At 39.1% G+C, this 22,903-nt stretch overlaps 1 protein-coding gene across 2 annotated transcripts; it reads left to right on the top strand.

The window, feature by feature from the left end:
• Positions 1-486: 486 nt before the first annotated feature.
• pomgnt1 (protein O-linked mannose N-acetylglucosaminyltransferase 1 (beta 1,2-)) lies at positions 487-21,510 on the top strand. 2 transcript variants are annotated; one of them, XM_044199327.1, is made up of 22 exons: positions 487-663; positions 856-1,099; positions 1,821-1,923; positions 3,675-3,790; positions 5,228-5,293; positions 5,626-5,739; positions 5,875-5,992; positions 6,781-6,879; positions 7,099-7,226; positions 8,468-8,538; positions 9,070-9,145; positions 9,908-9,991; positions 10,446-10,487; positions 10,803-10,861; positions 13,310-13,382; positions 14,030-14,158; positions 14,731-14,856; positions 15,210-15,274; positions 15,390-15,434; positions 15,544-15,679; positions 16,205-16,314; positions 18,094-21,510. In XM_044199327.1, the coding sequence occupies exons 2-22, from the start codon at positions 980-982 to the stop codon at positions 18,173-18,175; spliced, it is 1,962 nt and encodes a 653-aa protein (XP_044055262.1). In that variant the 5' UTR covers positions 487-663; positions 856-979; the 3' UTR covers positions 18,176-21,510. The 2 variants fall into 2 exon arrangements, with proteins under 2 accessions (XP_044055262.1, XP_044055263.1); XM_044199328.1 differs by having other exon boundaries at positions 487-738.
• Positions 21,511-22,903: the final 1,393 nt, after the last annotated feature.

Below are 22,903 nucleotides of genomic sequence, written 5' to 3'. Positions count from 1 at the left end.
CCCAGCAGTATATAAAATAGTTAGAATTAGCTCAACCTTAAACATCTACAGCAGTAAAAATATACACATACACATTAATGCAGCAGGAATATTAATCCAGAAACATCAGATATAATAAACACTGACAGGGAACATTTTAGTAGCCTACCTTTTCTTTTCACACTTTAACTTACATTTTGCTGATAATACTTACATACTTTTATGCAGTAAGGTTTTAAATGAAGGACTTTTACTTATAGTGGAGTATTTTCACAGCGGGTATTGCTACTTTATTTAAGTAAAGGATGTGAATACTTCTTCCACAACTGATTACCTCGAATATCATGATTATACATGAGAGGCAGAAGCTGGGGCTGTCCGAAAAAATGAATGCTGGCTGGGGTAATTTATTATTTATCCTGTCGAGGACAGTAATACGCCTGACAGCGGTTATAGTACAGAAAATCGCACTAGACGCACTAGAAGAAGAAGAAGAAGAAGAAGAAGAAGAAGAAGAAGAAGAAGAAGAAGCAGCAGCAGCAGCAGCAGCAGCTTGGTGACGTCGATTGCTCTGCGACAGAAACACCGTGCATGTAGCATGTAGCAGCAGTTTCAAGCGACTTTGCTGGAGCTTGCTGCTGGTTACGAGATTAAAACGATAATGTGAAGTTTACTGACGACCCCGTGAGTAGTAACGTTATTATCTCCACAGAAAAGAGACGGCTGGAGTGTGTTAAACGTTGGCACAGTGCGCTAGAAGTAAAGTTACCTAGTTAACGTACTTCGCTGGTGTTTTTAGCTAGCTATCATTAGCTGAACTTGGTGACTAGGTAGCTTTATTTCTGACCCTTGTCGTGCTTTATTTGTGTTTTTCAGATGACGATGTGACAGCCAGCCGTGTTTCGGTGGTATTGTGGAGCAGTGCATGTCCCGGCCGCAGGAGGTGAAGGAGGGCAGGCGGAGGGTCTGAGCTCTGTGTCGGCGGCCGTCGGTGTCCGGGATGGAGACCTGGACCCCTAATCCCCGAGCCAAGCCTTTCATCCCCCGCCAACAAAGAAGCTTGTACCTCACCTGGAAATACAAACTAACCAACAAGAGGACGATTCGTCGGTTCTGTCAGGTAAGTAAAACACTGTCTCTGAAGATGGAGCTAAAATCTGGTGGTGTTTTGTGTTGCTGCAGAAGCACAGACTTGCTGTCTGCAACACTGCATATCTTGCACTTTGATCTAAATATTACAAAAACGGATACTTTAGTACTCATTAAGTTTACAAAACTGCACTAGGGTAGTTATTCTTACTTTTCACGTAGTTTTGGATTAACCAAACCATTTAAGCTCACATTTTTTCTGTTTCGATTGCCCAAAATGGAAACTCCCCTTAGGAAATGTTGCTTTGTCTTTTCAAGTTAAAGTTAGAAGAAACATCGCTACTTTCAGTCATCATGTTTTTTGGGGGACGGTTTAATTATTTTAATCCTGTTTCCTAAATAACTACACATAAGAAATCTGATCTTTTGCCATACCATTTATACCATGGTAGCTTTTCCTTTTAACATCTCTGGTTGTATTTGGTCATTTATGGTAATTTTACAAATAGATGAGCAAGACATGGAAAAGAGATGAATGTTTTTTCATTCTGTGATGGGAGTGTACAGTTAGTAGAGTTGAACATTTTAGTCACAGCGATGTGTGTGCAGTTTCTAAAGAGTATTTCATTGGACACTGCTGGTTGACTCTACCACAGTGTGTAACATTAACCCATGTGTAACAGAACTACGAAAGCCCTGACTAGAAATTAAGTAACTACAGATTTCACTACATTTTTTTTTTCCTTTCACAGGCTGGTGCTGTGCTGTTTCTGCTGATAACTGTCATAGTCAATATTAAACTCATCTTGGACACTAGAAGAGTAGCTAATGAAGATGCAGCAGCTCAAGAATATGGTGAGAAACATGCCCAGTGCTCTGTTTACATTTATGTCACTTTCACTTTATGTCACTGTATGCTCTAGTTTCAGCATTAGGCTAGAATGTGACTCTGATATGTATTATGGTCACATATTTTGATAAGTGTATACTGAATCGTTGTTTGGTCAGTCCATCAGCCTCCCCTCCCCAAACGTTTTTTAAACTTTAAGTTTTTTTAAAGAGGGTCACATGGTGCTTTGATAGCATACATTGGTGGCCAGTAGTGTATAGGCCTGTCCCTAGAAATATGACATCTCAACCCTCAATATTTGGTCTGTCTATAAGGCTTTTAGCAATTGGCATTACAGTAAGTAGGGAAAATACTGTAGTATTACTTTAGGTGGGCAAGGTATCCAGAGCAAAATTTGACAATCAAATCAGCCTTCCTAAACCTGTAAACCTCTTAAACTCTTGATTAGGGATGCCCCGATCAATCGGAGTAATTTAATATTGAGTATCTGCCGATGCCGAGTCCCGATACTTGTATTTTCCTAGATAATACAGTTGCACAGTGCACACTTCATGTACATTAAAGTTATTTAAATCAATCCAATGTATATGCTTGACAACTGAATAGCTCTGCAATGCATTAAGAAAAAAAATTGCCTGCATCCAAGCTGTTACTTAAAGGGATAGTTCGGGTATTTTGAAGTGAGGTTGTAGGAGGTACTTAACCATAGTCAGTGTATTACCTACAGTACACGGCAGTCAGCTCGTCCCCAGTTTGGAGAAGCAGACAGGAGTACCGGCAGGGAAGCTCAGCAATGCACTGCTGTGGGAGGAGGCAAAGTAAACAAACTAAATGTATTAAATGGCTTATACCACCACTCCACTTAGTGCAGCATTGGTTTTCAAAAGCTGCAAAAGACGGCGAAAACCTGTATTCTCTACCACAGCGATGGGCTGTCAGTTACCCTCTCTGTCATCTTTTTGGCCTTGTCGCTGTCTCGAGATAATTACTCTGTCCTGTTAAAAGTATCCTCCAATGTTTGTTGCTTCGGTGCAGCCTTTGCCTTAGTTACCTGAGTGAACTCACTGTATTCTGTTGAGTGTTTACTTTTTAGGTGCCGTATCAAATTGGTAGCATTGAACGCAGCTCTGTTACTACCGCCTCACAAAATGCTCACATTGCAGACATTACAAGTGGCTGTTGGACTGTTTTAAATAATTTTAAATATTTCTACACTGCAAACATTTTAACAGATTTTAATTGTGCTTCTGTGTCCTGCCACAAATTGTGCTCTCTGTTTACAACACCTGTGTGACAGCTGACGTAAAACAAAGGATCGGGCTTAGGGTCGTGCTCAATGTAACCGATCTATTTGTATCAGCTGTGTCTAACTCCTTATTGAAGCTTTATGATGTTTACACAGAGTGAAATAGTTAAAACCACGACTAGATGTCTTGTGCATAATTTCCCCAAAACTGACATATTTGGTATCTTTGAAAACTTCAGGATGTCCACTGGAATGTGTTTTCTAGAAGTTCAGTGAGTTGGTACAATGACTGGTCTCCATATGAGAATGTAAAGGTGGACCTATGGGTGGATCTGGCAGCTAAAAAAAAGTTTTAACCATTAATCTCACCTTTTTCTGGCTAGTCCAAGTCTGTTATTGAAGGCAAAACTTATAGCCTTAAGTGCCTTGTTTTGTGAATTGGTCATTAACATGCATCTCACCATGGATTTACTGTGGAGTACCTAATCTTGGTCTTACGCTCCTTTTTAGATGACGCAATACCCAACATGGAGACACCGCGCAGGCCGGCTAATGGACGCAAGGTCCTGGACATTGAGGTGTACTCCAGCCGCTCTAAGGTCTACGTGGCAGTGGACGGCACTACTGTGAGTTCAACTGATTGATTGGTGCACAGTCAATAATACCAAATCCAAATGAATAATTCTGGTTTAATACACGTTGGGTCTTATTTTCGTATCTTTGGCCATCATTTCAATCAGTAATAACAAAGTTTTACTCACCAAGTTAATTTCTGAGATCTAGTAATGCTGCAACATCAGATCTCTGATGAGGCAAAAAGCACGATCAGTCAGGTTGGAAGCTCCAGGTTAGCCAGACTTACTTGGAAGAGAAAATGAAGGAAAACAGTAAATGTATTACCCACCGACCTCCTGCTTCAACTTTGACCTCGATGGATAGATAGATAGATAGTCTTCGATGGCCCACAGTCTGCACGTGTACATGCGGTTTCAAGTTCTTTGTCATTTCAACTGTAAAATATACAGTTATAAATATACAGTGTGAGTGTACATCAGAACCTGCGTGTAGTACAAGATCTGAGTTAGTTCATATTAAGTGCAAGTAAAACGACAAAACAAGATACACAAAGACGTATAGACAAAATGGTGGTTTACTGCTTGTGTTTTTTGCACTGACGTCTTTTTAGTGATGTCACTGTGTTCCCAGGTCTCCGCAGTTAGCTTGGTGAGCACAGTGTTATTATTACTGATCGAAATGATGGACAAAACTATGAAAATAAGACACGCGTTTAATAAACCTAAACCTAGAATTATCCTTTAAAGTGACAGTGAAACAGAAGTTAGAGTCTTTTTCTTCAGTATTCAATGAGACGTATTTCCATGTGAAACAGAATATGTGGTTTAGTTACCAGAGGGATTTAGGATAGGACTAGAGGGATTTTCAAATCCTTAAAGCTAGGGTAGGTAATGCATTTCAGAAGAATCTTTTGTTATATTTGTTGAAATTCTCTTTACTGTAAATCAAATGCTCTGGGAAAAAAAAAGACAAATAAAATCTGGTATCTGTGGCTGTCGCAGGCCTGTAATAAGCCCATCCAGTCATTTCATTCGGCCCAAATGAAACGATTGGCTGGCCTACCTACCTGCACGCACTCTGCCCGAGCACTCATTGCGCATGAACATGTGTTTTGGGGGAGTGGCTTTGGAGGGAGGCCTGAAGGGAGGGGGTCAGATATTTGTTTTCACAGGTTTACCTGAAATCCAAACACACACATCTCACTACGATATTGCTCTACTAGCTAATGGTCAAGTGCGGTTTTATATATTGGACGGGGTTTGCTAGTCATGCCGTCACATTATATTGGATACATTTATGTAACCACCCCCAAGTTTGAACTAAGCTAGGCTAAACACTTACTAGAACTGTCTTTGTACCAGAGATGATGCGTCTTCTGGTTTGGGTGTGATGGTAAATAAGAGGACTTACCCATTTAAATGTGTAACTGTACTGTATAGTCCAGCAGACGGGGGGGAAAAAATCTTTATTTTGCTCATCTCCTGCAGGTGTTGGAGGATGATATGCGGGAGCAGGGCAGAGGCATCCATGTGATAGTTCTCAACCAGGCAACTGTAAGCATTTACTGTATATTCCTTATGTTTAATGGTAACAAATGACTTTTCTTTCATTTCAGTTTTAAAGCTTTTATTTGTTTGTAATTGTAGTTAATACTTATTTACCGCTTTCATCCATTGTTTTGCTGACAATATTTCTGATAGTGGTGTGATAGCCAACAAACTGCAGGCACTGAATTGATACCAGTGTCTTTGAGTCTTATGCAAATAAAGAGAATTTTGTTCCTTAAATTAAAAACACGGCGCCAGAAATAATATACAAGTTTTAATTAAATGGGGTCAAATCAGAAAGTTCAGATAAATCAGTCACTGTCTGTTGTGTGTCTCAGGGTCATGTGATGGCCAAGAGGATATTTGACACCTACTCGCCCCATGAGGATGAAGCCATGATCCTCTTCCTCAACATGGTGACCCGGGGTCGAGTCCTCATCTTCACCATAAAGGTCAGTGACTGCCACTGTCTCAATGATGAATCAGATATCAGTTATTCATGTTATATTCATGTGTCATACAGAACGGTGACAAATTACAAGAAAAATCTGAATGAATTAGTGGAGAAACATGTTTTTGTCCTGCAGGATGAGGGCACGTTCCACCTGAAGGATGCTGCTAAGAACCTGCTGAAGAGTCTGGGCAGCCAGGTGTCCCTCAACCTCAGCTGGAGGGACATGTGGACTCTGGTGGTGAAGAAAGGAGGTAGAGGAGCTCACTTTCAAGGCGACGTAACTCTGTTGTGACGAATGGCTTTACACAGTCACTCATCCCAGTGGTGTCTTGTCATTTTATTTCATGATGTTTTGAGATCTCCAACTCCACCTCAATACAATGGAGGTGAACAGAAGTTTGTTGTGGTCCCCAATGCGTTTGAGATGCAGAAACTCCACAGATGTCACTGAACAGCTTTCTTAATCCGCAGCTGATTTTTTTTGTTGAGTAAATCAGGGTTTGTTTTAAGTGGCCTGCGTGTTCATTTGTATCTAAATTAATTTCTTCCAGAAACGCCTATAAACTGTGGGCAGTTATTATGATTAATTATTTTAAGTATGTTTCCAAAAACATAGTGGAGCAAGAGGAGGAATTTTGAGTGGTAGCATTTTTTTCATAATTTTATTTATAGTTCAGATATCTGTTTAACTGCAGCTTTCATATTGCATTTTAGTACATAATTGCTTATTACATACAATAATTAATCAGTTATTGGCCAGATTAAGGACATTGCAGAAAATGGACATGGCAGAAAACTCTAGGAAAGAATGGACAAGATGCACTTTCACCTCTAGTTTACCACAACACTTTACAATGGTGTCTGTTTACATTTTTCACATGTAGTTAACTAGAGGAAAAAAAGGGTATACGAGCTCAGTGAAGGAGGACAGGCTAGGAATAAGTTTATAACAAGTTTAATCAACTCATCAGGCTTGCTTTATGCGATTACCTGTTTTGACCTGCTGGATGTGTGTTTGTGTGTGTGTTTGGGGTCCCAGGTCAGGTGTATGGAGAGAAGCACTCAAAGTCTCCAGCTCTGTCCACCTGGGGAGACCCGGTGCTGCTCAAGACTGAGGTGCAGCTCACCGCCTCTGAAGGTAAGATACAGTTCTAGTATGTTTGGAAAAGTGTAAAATATGTCTAACTGATCGTGTTGCGATGGCCAAAACCTAAACATGCCAAAAAGATGGAATATTCTCTTTATGTCTTAAATCAGAGCTACACCTGCCGGCCATTTTTGGCATCAGGTTTTAAAGCGCTTGGTGAAGATTTCTTATTAATGTCTAGCAAACTGAATGTGATCCCCCGTCCTGCAGAGGCAGAGTGCCACTGGGCAGACACCGAGCTGAACCGGAGGAGGAAGATCTTCTGCAGCAAAGTAGAAGGATACGGCAGCATCTGTAGCTGCAAAGACCCGGCGCCCATCGAGTTCAGCCCTGACCCTGTAAGACACGCAGCAGGACTCTTTACTTCACTGTTAGATTGTTTTTCACACTGTTTGCTTTATTGAGCTGCACATAACAGAGAAGGACAGAAGAGCCTAAAAAGTAAATGGGAGCTAAGGCTGACTCATTTAGGATTTTTGAGTCTAATATAATTGTTTAACATGACATTAAAGGCATTTTTGGTAACGACCTCTCAAACTTAGTTACTTTTTGGCATGATATTTTACAGCTGCACAATAAACTTAGTTGAAAATTTTAAAGAAATAGTTTGACATTTTGGGAAATACACCTATTTGCTTTCTGGCGGAGAGTTGGCGGACGGTATTTTTGCACAGAACAAGGATTGTGGATTTTATCCCCCATCACTTGCATTGGAAGCGCATTATGAAGGGATCTCCTAATAGCCAGTATGAACACGAGGAATGATTACAGCAAGCAAAACCTGTTCCAGTGTTCATATTTGCACCTGAGTATTGTTTTAAGACAGACTTGGAAAACTGTGAACCTATCCTTTAAACAAACCAGATATAACATGCAAATTAGTGCGTTTTAGAGCTGCTCGTAGGTGGATTTTGTTACTGTTTGACAGAGCCAGGCTCCCTTTTTCCGGTCTTTGTGCTAAGCTAAGCTAACCGGCTGCTGGCAGTAGCTTCATATTTATTGTACAAACATAAGTCGTATCGATCTTCTCATCTAACTTCCTGCCAGAAAGCAAAGAAGCCTATTTTCCAAAATGTCGAACTATTCCTCCAGTTACAGCTTATAAAATGATATAAATACAGTTTTAAAAAAGATTAACACAATTATATGTAGAAAATTGGTATGGTCTACCTATCTACTATTCTAAAAAGTCCGTAGAAATGTCTGTAGAAATATCTGAGGAGTGATACCTTTTTTATAAAGGCATACATGAAGGGGTTCATGTGTTCACTGTGAATGACTCTGGAGTTGAATGGAGACTATATATAGCTTTTTGCAGTTGAAGGTTAGAATAGTCTCTGAGGAGTACTGCAGATGTTGAAAAATGAAGTTCCATATTCAACACTTCCTTATGTGTATTTTTAACTCTTCCCACAAAGGTCATAGTTTTGAAAACAGCTAGGCCATATGTTCAAAGTTTCCAATCTAGCTTCACAATAAACTCGACACTGCACTTTATCGTCCAAATAAAACTCTGCTTTACGTCACAGTGTCAAACTGACAGTGAGTTTGTTTTACTCACTATATTTTCTTCCTCCAGCTGCCCAACAGTAACGTCTTCAATGTCCCAGTGGCCGTCATAGCAGGGAACAGACCCAACTATCTCTACAGGTAAGATCTGAAAGCTAATGATATGACTGATCAAAAGGACTGTAAAGCTTTTTTGTTCTTTTTCTATGAAATGAATCAGAAACAGCACAATCTAGAAATTTCCCCCAAAAGTCAGATTTGTATTTGTTTCAGTTACTCGGCACTCTTATTTCCTATCACACACAGTAAAATTGGAGGTTGTTCATCTATAAAAAAATATTTGTTGGTATTTCATAGATAAACTGCATTTCAGCATCCCAGAGTTTTACCCTTAAACAAATGAAGATAAATGCGCCTCATTTATCTTTGCATTTACAGACAGTAAATATTCCTAGAAGTAATTTACTTGCTCTACTTGACACTTTAAACCTCCCTTTTTTGGTATTGGTATTTTTGGTATTAGTATGAAGGGAAATTACAATCTAGCTGTCCACCTTTTGTGAAATTAGAACAAATCACATTCATACAGCAATACAGAAGCAAAAAGTAAATAGCCCTCATTTGTCTTTTGTGCCTAAATTAAAATTACGACCATTTGTCGTCTGATTTCAGGATGCTGAGGTCACTCCTTTCAGCTCACGGCGTCAGCCCGCAGATGATCACAGTCTTCATCGATGGATATTATGAGGTACTAGGGTTTTGTTTCCTCTTTCTTTTTTCTTACATCATATCCATCCGGTCAGTACTCCACTTATACTAACATTATGGCACTATGGGTCTAAATCCTCAGTACTTTATAAAAGATGGTCAGAAGCACACTGAATGCTTTGTCAGGTAAGATTCGCTTCCAGTTAAACACTAAAACGCGATTAGTCTCAACTTTTCATTATTTTGAATACTTCATTAAATATTGTGACTTATGGATGTTAGAATAATTATAACTTTGTTACCCACTTCTGGGTTTATACTGTAGACAATATTAAACATCCATACTTTTGAAATAATTTATTTAATCTATACAGCCAAAAGTATATGTCCATATACTATTTTTTGTTTTGTTTTTTTGGTCTGGGGCTATTTTCAAAAATGGGATGATAAAGGTTTCTCGCAGCTGTTTGTGACACTGGCAGGCCTTCTCCACTAAATTGATGACTGCACCAGCGGACTTCAGAATTAATTAGTTCACCTGTATGAATTCAGTACACCTTTAGGGAATAAAGGCGGGAGGTGTTATTTCAAAGGTCATGTTTAGGGTATTGTTTGAACATTATCAATAATAGTGTGATACAATCCCTGTGTTTTAGTACTGATTCCAGAATTATACCTTACTTTTATAAATATAACTATTTTTAAATAAAAAGTATTAATTTGGTGTTTGCGTTACTGTTGAATCATATTGCCCTGGTAGCTCGTATAACCATTCATACATTATTGTGTGTTTTCAACCCAGGAGCCTATGGATGTCGTAGAGCTGTTTGGACTGAAGGGAGTCCAGCACACACCCATCAGCATCAAGAATGCCAGAGTGTCCCAGGTATACAACATTTTTATTTATTTATTTATTTTAGATTAGATTAAACTTTATTGTCATTACACATGTACAAGTAAGGCAACGAAATGCAGTGTAGGTCTAACCAGAAGTGCAATAAGCAAGTGCAGGATATGTATGTGTGTGTATAAATGCAGGATAGAACAGTATTATGAAAATGTTTTACAAGTGGTACTATGGACATTATATACAGATGGCATTACTATGAACAGAAGTATACTGATGGATATGTACATTTGGCTCCTTATTTAAGGGTTAACACAGAATAATCCATATCAATGAGATCAGTTAACAAATTACAAGCTATTTTCACCCAGATTTTGTTTCCACTGTGTGTATCATTCTGAACTGAACGGTTCAACCCTAATATCAGTTTTGCTTTTATACTTTTTTGTTTCTGTTGTGAAAATCAACAGTCTGTGTCTGCTCTCTGTCGCAGCACTACAAAGCGAGTCTGACTGCAACCTTCAACCTTCACCCAGTGAGTACTCTGGTTTCCTTTTGTCAAGACAAACAACAAAAAGTTACTCTTTCATGTAGTTGATGAATGAGAGCAGTGAGATGTGTGTGGTTTAAGTGACGCTCCACCCAAAATCGTTTCAGTGTCAAACACTCAGACTTTAAAGGAGGCTCTTTTTTTGTTTTTTTTAGTTTGCCTCTTAATTCTTTTATTGTATTAATGGTCAGTTTATTAATTGATTCTAACTGTCAGTTATCACTTGGCTTGTGGGTTGCACTGAATACAGTAGATCTCACTAAAGCACTGACCCAGCGTGTGTGTGTTTGTTTTCATCAGGATGCCAACTTTGCCATCGTCCTAGAAGAAGACCTGGATATCTCCATCGACTTCTTCAGGTACGTCTTCCAGAATGCATAACCACAACTAAAGATGCTGATAACTGAGTATTATTATTATTATATAAGTGAGTAGAGCGGAAATAATAAGTCAACGTATCAATGAGGTGATGCACAAAACAGTAATAAACAAGTATTTTAATGATCTGTTAATTGTTTCAGTCATTTATGAAGCAACAATGCCAAACATTTGTGGGTTTCAGTGCCTCAAATGTGCAATTTACTGCTTTTCTTTGTCATACATGATAGAAAATTGAATATTTTTAGGGTTTGGACTGTTGGTTGGACACAAAGAGCTATTTAAATATGTAACCTTGGGCTCTGGGAAATTATAATGGACTTTTCTTTTTATATTTCCTGACATTTTATAGAAAAAAACCTGTGCGCACATTGAGGAAAAAAAATCTGCAGATTAATTGATAATAAAAACAAATGTTAGTTGCAGCCCCATATGTAAGAGTTCTCTTCATATTACAGCTCAAGGGTTTCACTTTTTTTCTTTATTTAACATTACTGTCTTTATGTCATATGTTCTTTTGATGATTGACAAGAATAAAATCTAAAATAAATGACTAAGATATACTAATATATATCAGCAGGTGTGTAGTTTAATTTTTAGTTAATCTTAAATTCTCTCATAAGTTTGGCTTGGAAAATAGTTTTTGTCTTGTCATAAGGGATCAGTGGGTAGAGGCCTTTCTTCAATATTGTAAGGACCTAAGACGGAGATGTTGATGCATCTCATCTGTGTTTGATTTTTTTCCTCTTTTATGAGACCGTTTGCAGATATTCATTTATGGATTATTTGTATGAGGGCATTCAGGCTCATTGGTGTTTATATTCCTGTACCCTCACCAAATTAAATGGGAAAATTAAATAAAAAAAGTTGGTTGCAAAAAAATCTTACATTCAAATTCTAAATTATCCATATTGATATTGGGCATATCTCTATACTGTGTACGGCTGTATGTACATATAGATGCTGACAGATGTGATCTGCACTATGTACACAGTATAAGACAACAACAAAAATTAACTCGATGTACAGAATAAAGCAGCTATTTTAAATTATTTCATCAAAGACCTTAGATGAGGCATTTTTATTATCATTTATATGGACATTAGCTATAATAAACATTTTTTCATGAATCTTAAGAGAAGTTTGTGTTGTGTTTTTATATCGAGCCCATTGCTACCGTGTTACAGAACCGGTTCTGGACTTTATAGTATCAGAAGAGTAGTTCCATAAACCCTCCCAGCTGCCAGAATCACCACTAGGTGGCAGTAGATCAACAGTGATAAAGCTGCTATCAGCCCTGTGAGAAACTCCAGCCTTCCTTTGTTAGGCAGACTCTGCTTTGAACTGTGTGTTTGCTGCTGTAAAAGCTCCAGCTCCCCTCCTGGGCTGACCGGCCTGTTTGAAGCGCCAACTTCAAATAGTTCAAATAGTTCAGAAGCACTCACAGACGTCATCTCGGCCAGCTTTAATGCCAGTCTGCTCTCTGAAACGAACGTCAAGCTCTCAGTTAGAGAGAGCATTGAAAACCAAATCGTGGCCTCCTGTTGACAAAAACAAGCCTGTTGTTTTTTTGTTTACTGCTATAAACTCAGCTCTTCCAGGGTGTCTGGGAGTCCTTACAAAGCCCTGAATTAAATTTTACAGACTATATATCAGACTATAGAAATAGGAAATTATTTTACATTTTAATGTATTCATTGATTTATGATTTGTTCAGTTTTCTTTTGTCAGAATTAGATTTCTTCAGCCAACCTAGTCTTCCCTCTGTTACAAAAACTTATTTACTGGCGTTACTGACCTGCTGCACTTACTGTACCTGCAGGGTCCAGGTAAACCTGACTACTAATTAACCTGCAGAGTCCCACTCCCAGTGAAAGAAAATCTTAATGCTACACCATACAATGTTATTTTAGACAACAGTTTGGGTTTGTCCCTTTCCTGTTTCAATATGACAATGTCACTGTGCACAAAGCAGCTCCATAAAGAAATGGTTCTCCCAGTTTGGTGTGGAAGAACTTGACTGGCCTGGACAGAGGCTTGACCTTAACCCCATCCAACACTTCACTAATGCTGTTGTGTCTGAATGGGAGCAAATCACTGCAGCCGGGTTCAACAACTGATGGAAAGTGAAGAGGGGACTCTTCTGGTTTCAGACTTTCCATCTTTCCATCAGTTGTTAAAGGCATTAATGTGCTGCTATAGCATCACATTAATGCCCATGATTTTTGAATGACATGTTAAACCATCACCATCATTAAAAAAATGTCACTTTGCCAGCTGTCGACTGGAACCTTCCTGCTTGACTTATATTTAAGTGTTAAATAGCCCTCCTTGATTTCTTCAGAGTTTTTATAATGATATCGTTATTAACACTGATGTAGCTGCTTTTGACTGCACTAATGTTGCTGTTGCCTTTCTGTTTTTTGCAGTTTTCTGAGTCAGACCATCCACCTGTTGGATGAGGATGACAGTCTGTACTGTATCTCAGCCTGGAACGACCAGGTGAGTGCCGACTGCTTCACCTGCTCAAACTGTACCTCCCCTTCATCCTAACGCCTTGACTCTCCTTCTGTCCATCCCTTTATCCATCTCTTTTCTGTGTCTTGTCTATTTAAAAGTGTGTAATGGCTCATTTTGCATGAGCATTTATCTGTTTCTGTCCACTGTTTTACATGGTGTTCCTCCTTTTTTCATCCCACACCTTCTCTTTTACACATGTAGCCTAATTCAGACAGCAACAAGCATGACAACGTACAAGCTCTGGTGATGGTTATTACTTTTACTGTTGCACTTGAGATGCAGTTGTGTGCGTCTGATGTCTGAATGTCTGAGCATCTCTGGAGGTTTTAGGATTGATTGGAGTGACCTCAACAATAGAAAATGAGGTGATCTGTTAGTTTTCTTCTAACCTGAGGGTGTAACCTAACATCGTTAACCCGTCACAGCGGGGGACACGACAGGATCTGTTCTAAAACATAGAATATCAACAAGACTCCCACTCTGTTTTCTCTCCTTGGTTCATTGTCCTCCATGTGGCCTCATTCACTTTCTACTCACTGAATGATCTGCAGAAAGACTTGATGCCCACCGAAAAGTTGCATGTGTCACTGACTGCTGCTGTTGTTGTTGTTGTTGTTTTTGTTGTACAGGGCTATGAGCACACAGCGGAGGACCCAGCCCTGCTGTACAGAGTGGAGAGTATGCCAGGCCTGGGCTGGGTGCTGAAGAAGAGCCTCTACAAGGACGAACTGGAGCCAAAGTGGCCGACACCTGAGAAGGTGCAGGATCGATCTTTTCTGTATTTAAATAACCCTAACCAGTGCTTTTTGATCATTTCCTACACTGGTTACAAGTTGTGCATATTTTACATCCCTGCTGACACTTTTCCAAATCACACTAGATTGATTTCCAGTCTTCCAGTCTGCCATTGGTTTTAGTTCATTTCTTTGAAAATGACTAGGTAGTCCATCACAGTCGTTTGGTCACCTTTGTCTTTATGTTTTATTCATGTATTGATTTTTTTTTTTTTTTTTAGTTAGACACTAGCTAAAGTGGAAATGGAATCAAACACAGATGTTGTGAAAGATATTTTGTGAATTTTGGTGTTGGAAGCATGGAATCAAACAGAATGAAATGAAACCCACGGCTGCCTGAAAGGAATGAAATCAGTCTAAAGAATTATGGTATAATTTGGAAAATTGTGAACAATGTGTTTTGTAAAGTACGCATAAAGTATACACAAGTCATAGTTACGGAGTTAAAACATGAAAAACCACCTGCATGGTCCTTTAAGTGTGTGAGATTTTATAAACTGTGTATGAACTGTGTGTGTATGTTTTGTGTCTTGAAGCTGTGGGACTGGGACATGTGGATGCGAATGCCGGAGCAGAGGAAAGGCAGAGAGTGCATCATCCCCGACGTGTCCCGGTCTTACCACTTTGGCATCATCGGCCTCAACATGAACGGCTATTTCCATGTAAGTTCTCAAAGAAAAACATTTTTTACATTTTTAGTTCTAATAAGGCTCCATGATACAAAAAAACGTTACCAGGACGACACAATTCAGCATCAAAATCTTCATCAATCATGTTACGCTTACATTGACTTCCATAATTTAGTTTGAAGTAACAAAGGATATTCTCTTTATCAGTCTTGTAGCAGACAAAATATTGCATTGTGTTTTGCAATATTTTTGCAAATATTAAAGGTGAAACACTGACGATATATATAGATTTGAATCGAAATGACATTAACATAACGTCTAATTGAAGTCTTTCCTTGTAGTCATTTCTGATCATATTTTCTCCCCCTGTCTTTTCTGTCTCACAGGAGGTATATTTCAAGAAACACAAGTTCAACACTGTTCCCAATGTGCAGCTGAAGAGCGTCAACAGGTGTGTACAACCAGGTTACGTGATTTCTGTTCACTGATGCAGGACTGAACTGTATGTGGAAAATAATTTGGCAACACAGTGACAGTCTTGGTGTTCTTGTGCTTGTTCTTCACAGCTTAAAGAAAGATGCTTATGAAGTGGAGATCCAAAACCTGCTGAAGTGAGTGCGATACAGAAGAGACAGTGAGCCTGTAGATGATTTAGATTACATTAAAAGCTTAAGATAGATGTTACACAATTTTATGGTGTGGATGTGTGTGTGATCCCAGGGACGCAGAGGTGCTGGACCACACTAAGAACCCGTGTGAGGACTCGTTCCTGCCTGACTCTGAGGGGAAGACCTACGTCATGTTCATTAAGATGGAGACAGAGATGGACACAACCACCTGGACAGAGCTCGCCAAGGTACTCAGTCAGAGCAGGAACACTGGTTGGTGGCCTTTTAAGAGGTCCATGTGAGTGGTTGTGCATATATGAGCCCATTAACTACTAACCAAGTTTTTTGGAAAGGATTGCAGACAGTTTTCCAAATCATACCATCAGTTTTTAGATTGATGTCCTACCTTCCAGGCAGCCACTGGATTCAGTTCATTTCTATAAAAAATCAACTTGATGTTGAGGGCTTTATATTTTGTTATTGTTACGTTGTGGTTGTGAGGTACTGCAGTTTTATGTTTTGTAAACTCCTCTCCGTTGGTCCATTCAACATTACATATTTATCATGGCTGTATTGTCAATAGTAAGGAGTGTTTTCACTTCCATTTTTTTTTTTTTGTTATTGATATTGTCTTGTCAATGTCTCGTCTTTGTCACAGGAAAAAAAATAATTGACAATAATGTTTTAGATTTTTGGCTAATGAAATTAATCCTAGCCTGCCATAAGGAATGGGTCATTAAACGCATTCTTGTCTCTCTCTGTCTCCTGCTCAGTGCCTCCATGTTTGGGACCTGGATGTTCGGGGATACCACAGAGGCCTGTGGCGGCTCTTCAGAAAGAGGAATCATGTCCTGGTGGTGGCCGTGCCAATCTCCCCATACTCGTAAGTAAAGCTCATATATTGTACTTTGTGCATTCGCATAGATGCGGGGGTCCGAGTGATGTAAATTGCGTCATCTGACCATGTTCCTGTGACGCACAAAATCTGACACGCAGACTGCACCTTTTATAAACATGTCCACCCAATATAGTATAAACAGAAAGGTGTGTGTCCAATGTCCACTTGGAGTTATATCATGGCCTTAACACCTCCACTTCTATACACACACACAGGTTGCAATAGCAATGTTTCTAAGTGTATCTTAAAAGGATAAAGGGCTCAGTAACATAATAACATGTAAAGTCGTGCTGCATTGATCCACCTTTCTTGTTGGGAGCGATTTATCCGTGCAGCACTGAATCTATATCATGATCAGGCTCGGCCTGTAGCAGTGTGGCTATCATTAGCTTTATAGATTGATCTGCAGTATTGAGTTTTGTAGCTTCAGACAGTACAGCTTCTGGTCTCTCACGGCAATTTGATCCCATGTTAACTCCTTGACTACACCGTCGGTGTAGTGAAAGCAGCATGTTAGCAGTCGCAGCTGCAGTCGTCTGTCAGTATCTACGCTGAATGTGTTTAGCTACAGCTCTGCTGTGCACTAGAAGCGTTTTAACAACGCTCACAGCCCAATGCACAATCCATGTAGTTAAGTGCAAAAGGTGGAACACAATACACATCGCAGCTACACCTGTACAGTGTGAGTGAAGCACAAACTGTTACACAGTCGACATTTTGGTTAACCTTTTTATATGAACAGGTAATTATAAATGAAGTTTGGTTTAATTAAGTAACATTTTTAAAAATGATGTTGCTATATCTCGCCCTGAAGCTAAATTTGCCCAGAAAAACTCCAAATGTAATCAATACAGCTGTCAGCTACACCTGGGCCTAGAAGAAACCTTTTGAAGTGTATCTGTTCATTTAGACACTTGTGAAACGGAAGACTGAAAAACGCATGTGAAACGGAGACATCCTGTAACTCTTATGGATCTGCGTTTTCACGAAAGCACATCCCCGCTTAAGGAATAGGGAAACCGTGGTCGCGCCATGGTGGGAACTGGGACTGGGGGTGTAGCTCACAGGTGTTAATGTCTCAAGAATGACACCAAGTGATTGCACGTTTAAAGTCATACATGAATTTATTACATGTGGAGGACGACAGACACGTTAGCAACGACCCGACATCAAACGTGACCCAACGTGCAATCCTCCCATCTCCCATTTTCAGCTTGGCTTATATAATTTTAGGACCGTTATGAATGTATAAGCTACTATACAAAAACAGGAAAGCACCCGGAGTCGTAATGTTGCTCTTTTTAAGCATAGCACATCCTCATCTCATGGAAGACAGACCCCATGTTAACTCATTTTAGTTATTGCCAAGTTATGCATTTTAGTCCTTCTGTTTGTCTACTTAAATGACTGTATGTTGTGTATATGTATTTTTACTGTTTGTTTTTGTATTGTTTGCCTGAGCTTCCTAGTGGCTTTTTCTCATCTGTAGTCTTATTTAAGTTTAGTTTATTTGTAGTAAAGCAGCAACAACAAGTCTTGATATTTGTTTGTATTTATTTTTTATTTCTGCCACAGGTTAAAAAATAAAATGTCTCAGAATATCTTTTATTCACCAAAATTTTGAGGAGAATAGAAAACAATCCTCATCCCCAGCAGCAAACACAACAAATATGTCACTATCTTTCCCATTCTTATCTTTTACCACTGCCTGTCCACTCTCTGTCTCTGTCCTCCTGTCTGTCCATCTCTTTGTCTCACGACCAGTGTGAAGAAACCAGCCAGTGTCACTCCCATTCACTTAGAGCCTCCGCCCAAAGAAGAGGGAGCACCGGTGGAGCAGATGTAGACCTGATGTTACACACACACACACACACACACACACACACACACACACACACACACACACACACACACACACTCACACTCACACTCTTCAACGAGCCCAGGCCTTAACTCCTCTTCTCCTCTCCCCACCAACAACCACTAATAATCCAGCCTGGGACCCGCAACTACAAAACTGACTTTTCCTAGCTGTTGAACTTGTTTATGAGAGGATACCTGGGAAATGGAGTCCTAATTTTTTTTCACTTTTGCTTTTTTATTTTTTATTTTTTTAACGAAAGAGGGATTAACACTACAAACTGCACTGCTAAATCCCTGCAACAGCTTGAGGAGGAACGGTGATGCTAAAAAACAAGATTGTACAACCAAAACGGTATATGACTGTCAACAGTTGTCTTTTTCATCTGTTTCGTGACAACTGTGGGTTTTCTGTTCAGTTTAAATTGAAGCTGTGACTCTTCAGCAGGAACGGTACGAATGACACAAACACACACTCACCGGAATTTTGCCAGTTTTCCTCTTAGTTTGTTGTGTTTTTTAACTACTGAGTGCTTTGACCATTTTGTACATACGTTTTAACTTATCTCTATTTATTTTACATCTATCAATCAAAAAGGAGTTTAATGGTTTGTTTGCATTTTTCACTTTTATCAAGATAAATGCATTTTTTAAGAGCCTAACGTTTACAGATAATGAAATAATGTATATACATGCATATATATTTTTTGATGACAAGTTTAAAGGGTCAGCATATTTTTCAGCATCAGATATTGAGTTTAAGTAAGAGTTGATAATAGCCCTGTGGGTTTTTACTACTATTGACTGCTTGGGTCAGTTGCCTCAGATCGGGTTTCATGAGGGAAAACTGAATGGGGGCTGGAAGAGACACAATGAGAAAATATTCACAGATTTAGCAACATACACTCCAATTAGAAACAGTACAACTGTGTACTCTGATCACTGATGAGTGCAAACATAAAAAAGACTTCCTGTTTATTTTTTATTTTTTGATTATATTGCTGATAGTTCCTGATTTAAATTTTAAAAATCCAGTTTTTAGCTAGATATAGGTAAAGTCCTTGCACAGCTACTTTTGACAGCATACACAAAACAGAAATTTGGCTCCTTTTTGTTAAATGAGAAAAAATGGGTTTTGTTGTTTGAATTCCTAAAGTTAGGTACAAGGAAAAGTATTGTTTAGGGGTCGGTATTGAAAGTGTGTCATCAGCACCAGCATTGAAAAATTTCAAACAATGCCCAGCCCTAACATTTACAGTACAAAATAAAAGTGGAAAATTATAAGAAATCAGTTTAGAATTTTAGTTCCCAGATTAAATTTTAGTTGCATTTTCTTGCTTCAGTATTTTCTTTTTGTTTTAGAAATGCTGCTTTTATTCTTTGAAAAAGAAGAAACATACCTGTCGGTCTTGCAAGGCACTGCTCCTTTCATTGTGCCGTGTGCTCACTGCAGTGTTGTATTTGCTGCATGTTCCTAAATGTAGCGTGTGTGTTAAATCTGTGAAAAATGTGCTTTTCTCTCAACCACCATAGCAGCTGGAGGCTCCAACATTAGAACAGAAAGTAGCGACATTAGCCAGGTTATACACTCGTTAGATGGGCATAATACAGAAAGCCCATCTGGGTATTTCCAGGCTGCAGGTAATTGTCAGATTACTTGAAATCTTAAGGAGCCGCGTCGCAGAAGTCACAGACAGATATTCAAAGGGTCCTCATGCATTTTATGACCTAAAACAATTGCTGTCATTGACCAGAAAATAGCAGCAGCGTTAACTCGTCTTTGTTACAGCTAACGATGTGAGGAAGGTATTTGTTTTGTTCTTTTGCCTTACTGTTTAGTTGTGTCCTTCATCTGTGGCAGAAATGTTGGGACAGTTGTTCTGAAATATCACTGGCCAGTTGTCAACAACACAGTCGATACTCCAAAATCCGTAATAAAAACACTAAGCAGTTTATATATGCTTAATAAACAGTTTATAACACTGTAATGTAGCTATAAGCAAACTTAAGGACATTTTAAAGTGTTTATTAATGTATGTCAACAATTATAATCCCTCTTATGAAGCATCTATAATGGTGTATAAACAGATAATGAATGCTTGAGAACACAGTTATAACATAGCTGTAAGCGCCAATTCATAACAGAAGTTATCTTATTGCACTCACTACAATCCCAGAAGGATGTATAATTCCACAGATGAACAGATTCACACTATGTGTTGTAAACCATTTATTAACTGTTTATACACAAGAACAAATCATGGCAGGTTTATAAATGTTAGTGCAGGAGCTGCCAATGACTCAGGTGTTAGAAATAAAAAGAACTAAAAGAAACATGTAGTGGGGATCAGTGCTAACGTTAGCAAGCTAGGCTAACTAGCTTCCACCTTCTCTTAGCCTAGCTTGCTAGCTTCCACTTTACTAGTAGAAAACAAAATTAACAGCATGGTGGTCTTCCTGACTGATAAATGTTGTAAAGTGGACAGACCTCTTAAATCGCTAACTGTACATGTGGGCTCTGAGAGTTTCCACCTGTAGCGCACAGCCGAAGTTGACAACTTGCTGCAGTATCATTGTATTTTAATATTTTTCTCTACATGAAAAGTGAGAATTAAAATTTCAGTTTGACATTCGATATCTGTTTATACACCAGTTACAGATGGTTCATTGAGAAGTTATTTATTGACAAATGCATTGTTATCCATCCAATGACCAGCTCAGCTGTGTTCTGACCATTTCAAGTAAAAGAAGAGTGTTTCTATGTGAGGAGGAGACTCCTCATCATCACCTACTTCCCCCTGGCTTTTAAGTGATGTCCAGCTGACGTAACACTGTACTGACTAAATGAATGAGCGTGTGACTCACGTTTCAATGCAGCTCGATCAGTATTTGCAGAGTGGTTTGATTTTAATGTGTGTGTATCTGTGTGTTCAGAAAACTACATAGGCTATTTACTATCTGCAGTCAGATAATCCTGTCAGACAGAACCACTGCAGTATTACAGCCCGTGTTGTGACTGAATTAATGTCCATTTGTTTCCTGGAATCTGACCACTGTTTAAGCTACTTTTTCATTTCACTCTAGTTTTTGTACGTGTGCTTCTCTCTGTTGAATCCAGAGGGTAAATAGATCATTGTCTCCTCAACGATACAGCAGATTTTGTTAAATGCTGTGAGATAATTTGGAAAATACTGGAAGGTACGTTGTATGTGTGATGAAGATCTGTGGACATACTGTAAGTTTCTGACAGAGTTTGACATGTATGAGTTCCTTTATCTTTTGTCATGGAAATGAATAAAGATGGGGTTTTTTACTGAGAAATCATAGTGGAGCTCCTTTTTATTTATTTTTTAAATTTCTTTTTTTCATTTTGAGGACGTACCCTACAGTATATTGAAATAATTCATACAGAAGGATTTATTATTAGTGCATATTTTTCATGAAATAAACTTGGAGCGATTGTTGTTAGCCCAGATTTTTGTATGCGTGCAGCCTTGTGCTGCCTGCAGATTTCCCAAGAGAGCTCCAGTCAAAGCGTCGGTGAGAGGAAACCTATGCAGCAAGGGAAATGTATGAAAATCCTCAGGGCTCGGTGGGTCTCCGCAGCCACTGCGGTCTAACAAGGACAAATGTGGCTTCCTGCCCTTTGAGCTCTGACTTTAATAACGTGTGATGTAATCAACCAGAAAAGATTTGGCCACTGTACATCGTCATAGTCCAATTATGAGAAAAACTTTCGGTTTTATTAAATCTTGAATCTTGTTAACATCCGTCACAATTTACAGACTCACTTCCTGGTTTAGACCTGACCGGTCGTCTGACTACTTGTTTCTTGACCTGTCTGACTTTTCTGTAGCAACATTGTCCTGTTTTAAGATCTCAACAATTAACATGGTACAAAATTATTATCACTGATAGAAACAATGGACAAAACTACGAACATAAGAACCAATAAACTAGAATTGATCTGATTGAAGACAGCTCAGGGTGCAGGAAAACCATCCGTCCTTTATCCACCTCATCAACAGGGACCACACTGGTGTTGAAGTCTGTCGTGTGTTGGTGAGCTGACGTCACTGTTTACGAATCTGTCTGCTGGAAAACATTTGCATCAGGTCTAATTAAGATGGATTTCCTGACTGAATGTAAAGTAATAGCAATAGGGTCATGTAGCAAGCATTTGTTTGATTGTACACACACACACCTGTCATCTCCAGCTCCAGCTCCAAACCTGGTCATTTGGGCCTGTCAGTCAGAAGTCGCTGGTTCGTATCGTTAAGTGTGTGTGTGTGTGTGTGTGTGTGTTTGCCGCTTTTTAAATGTCATTTTTGACCTATTGAGCATTCTGATGAGTCGAGCTCAGAGGCGTATGGCTGAGATGTAGATGGAATATTGATTTTGTGTGTGTGTGTGTGTGAGAGAGAGAGAGAGAGAGCCGGGGGTTATAGTTAAACATGGAGCTCAGCAGCACTGAGATGGTGACAGATTTAACTCAAAATACCTCGCCGGTGTATAATTGGATGGAAGAACAAACATGGTTTGTCTTCTTGCTCCCTTTCCCTCCCTGGATCTCCATTTCAAGAAGCCTGATTTCCATGACACACATTAGTGTGTGGCCACAGCAGAATATATAATACAACAAAGCTTATTTTGTATTATTGTATCATTAAACACATAAAAAAGGAGAACAATAGGAAGAACAGGAAGTTGTGTT

The sequence above is a fragment of the Siniperca chuatsi genome, linkage group LG6 (genome assembly GCF_020085105.1).
Source record: "Siniperca chuatsi isolate FFG_IHB_CAS linkage group LG6, ASM2008510v1, whole genome shotgun sequence".
Classification (NCBI taxonomy): Eukaryota; Metazoa; Chordata; class Actinopteri; order Centrarchiformes; family Sinipercidae; genus Siniperca; species Siniperca chuatsi.
This window is presented reverse-complemented; position numbering and strand designations above follow the sequence as displayed.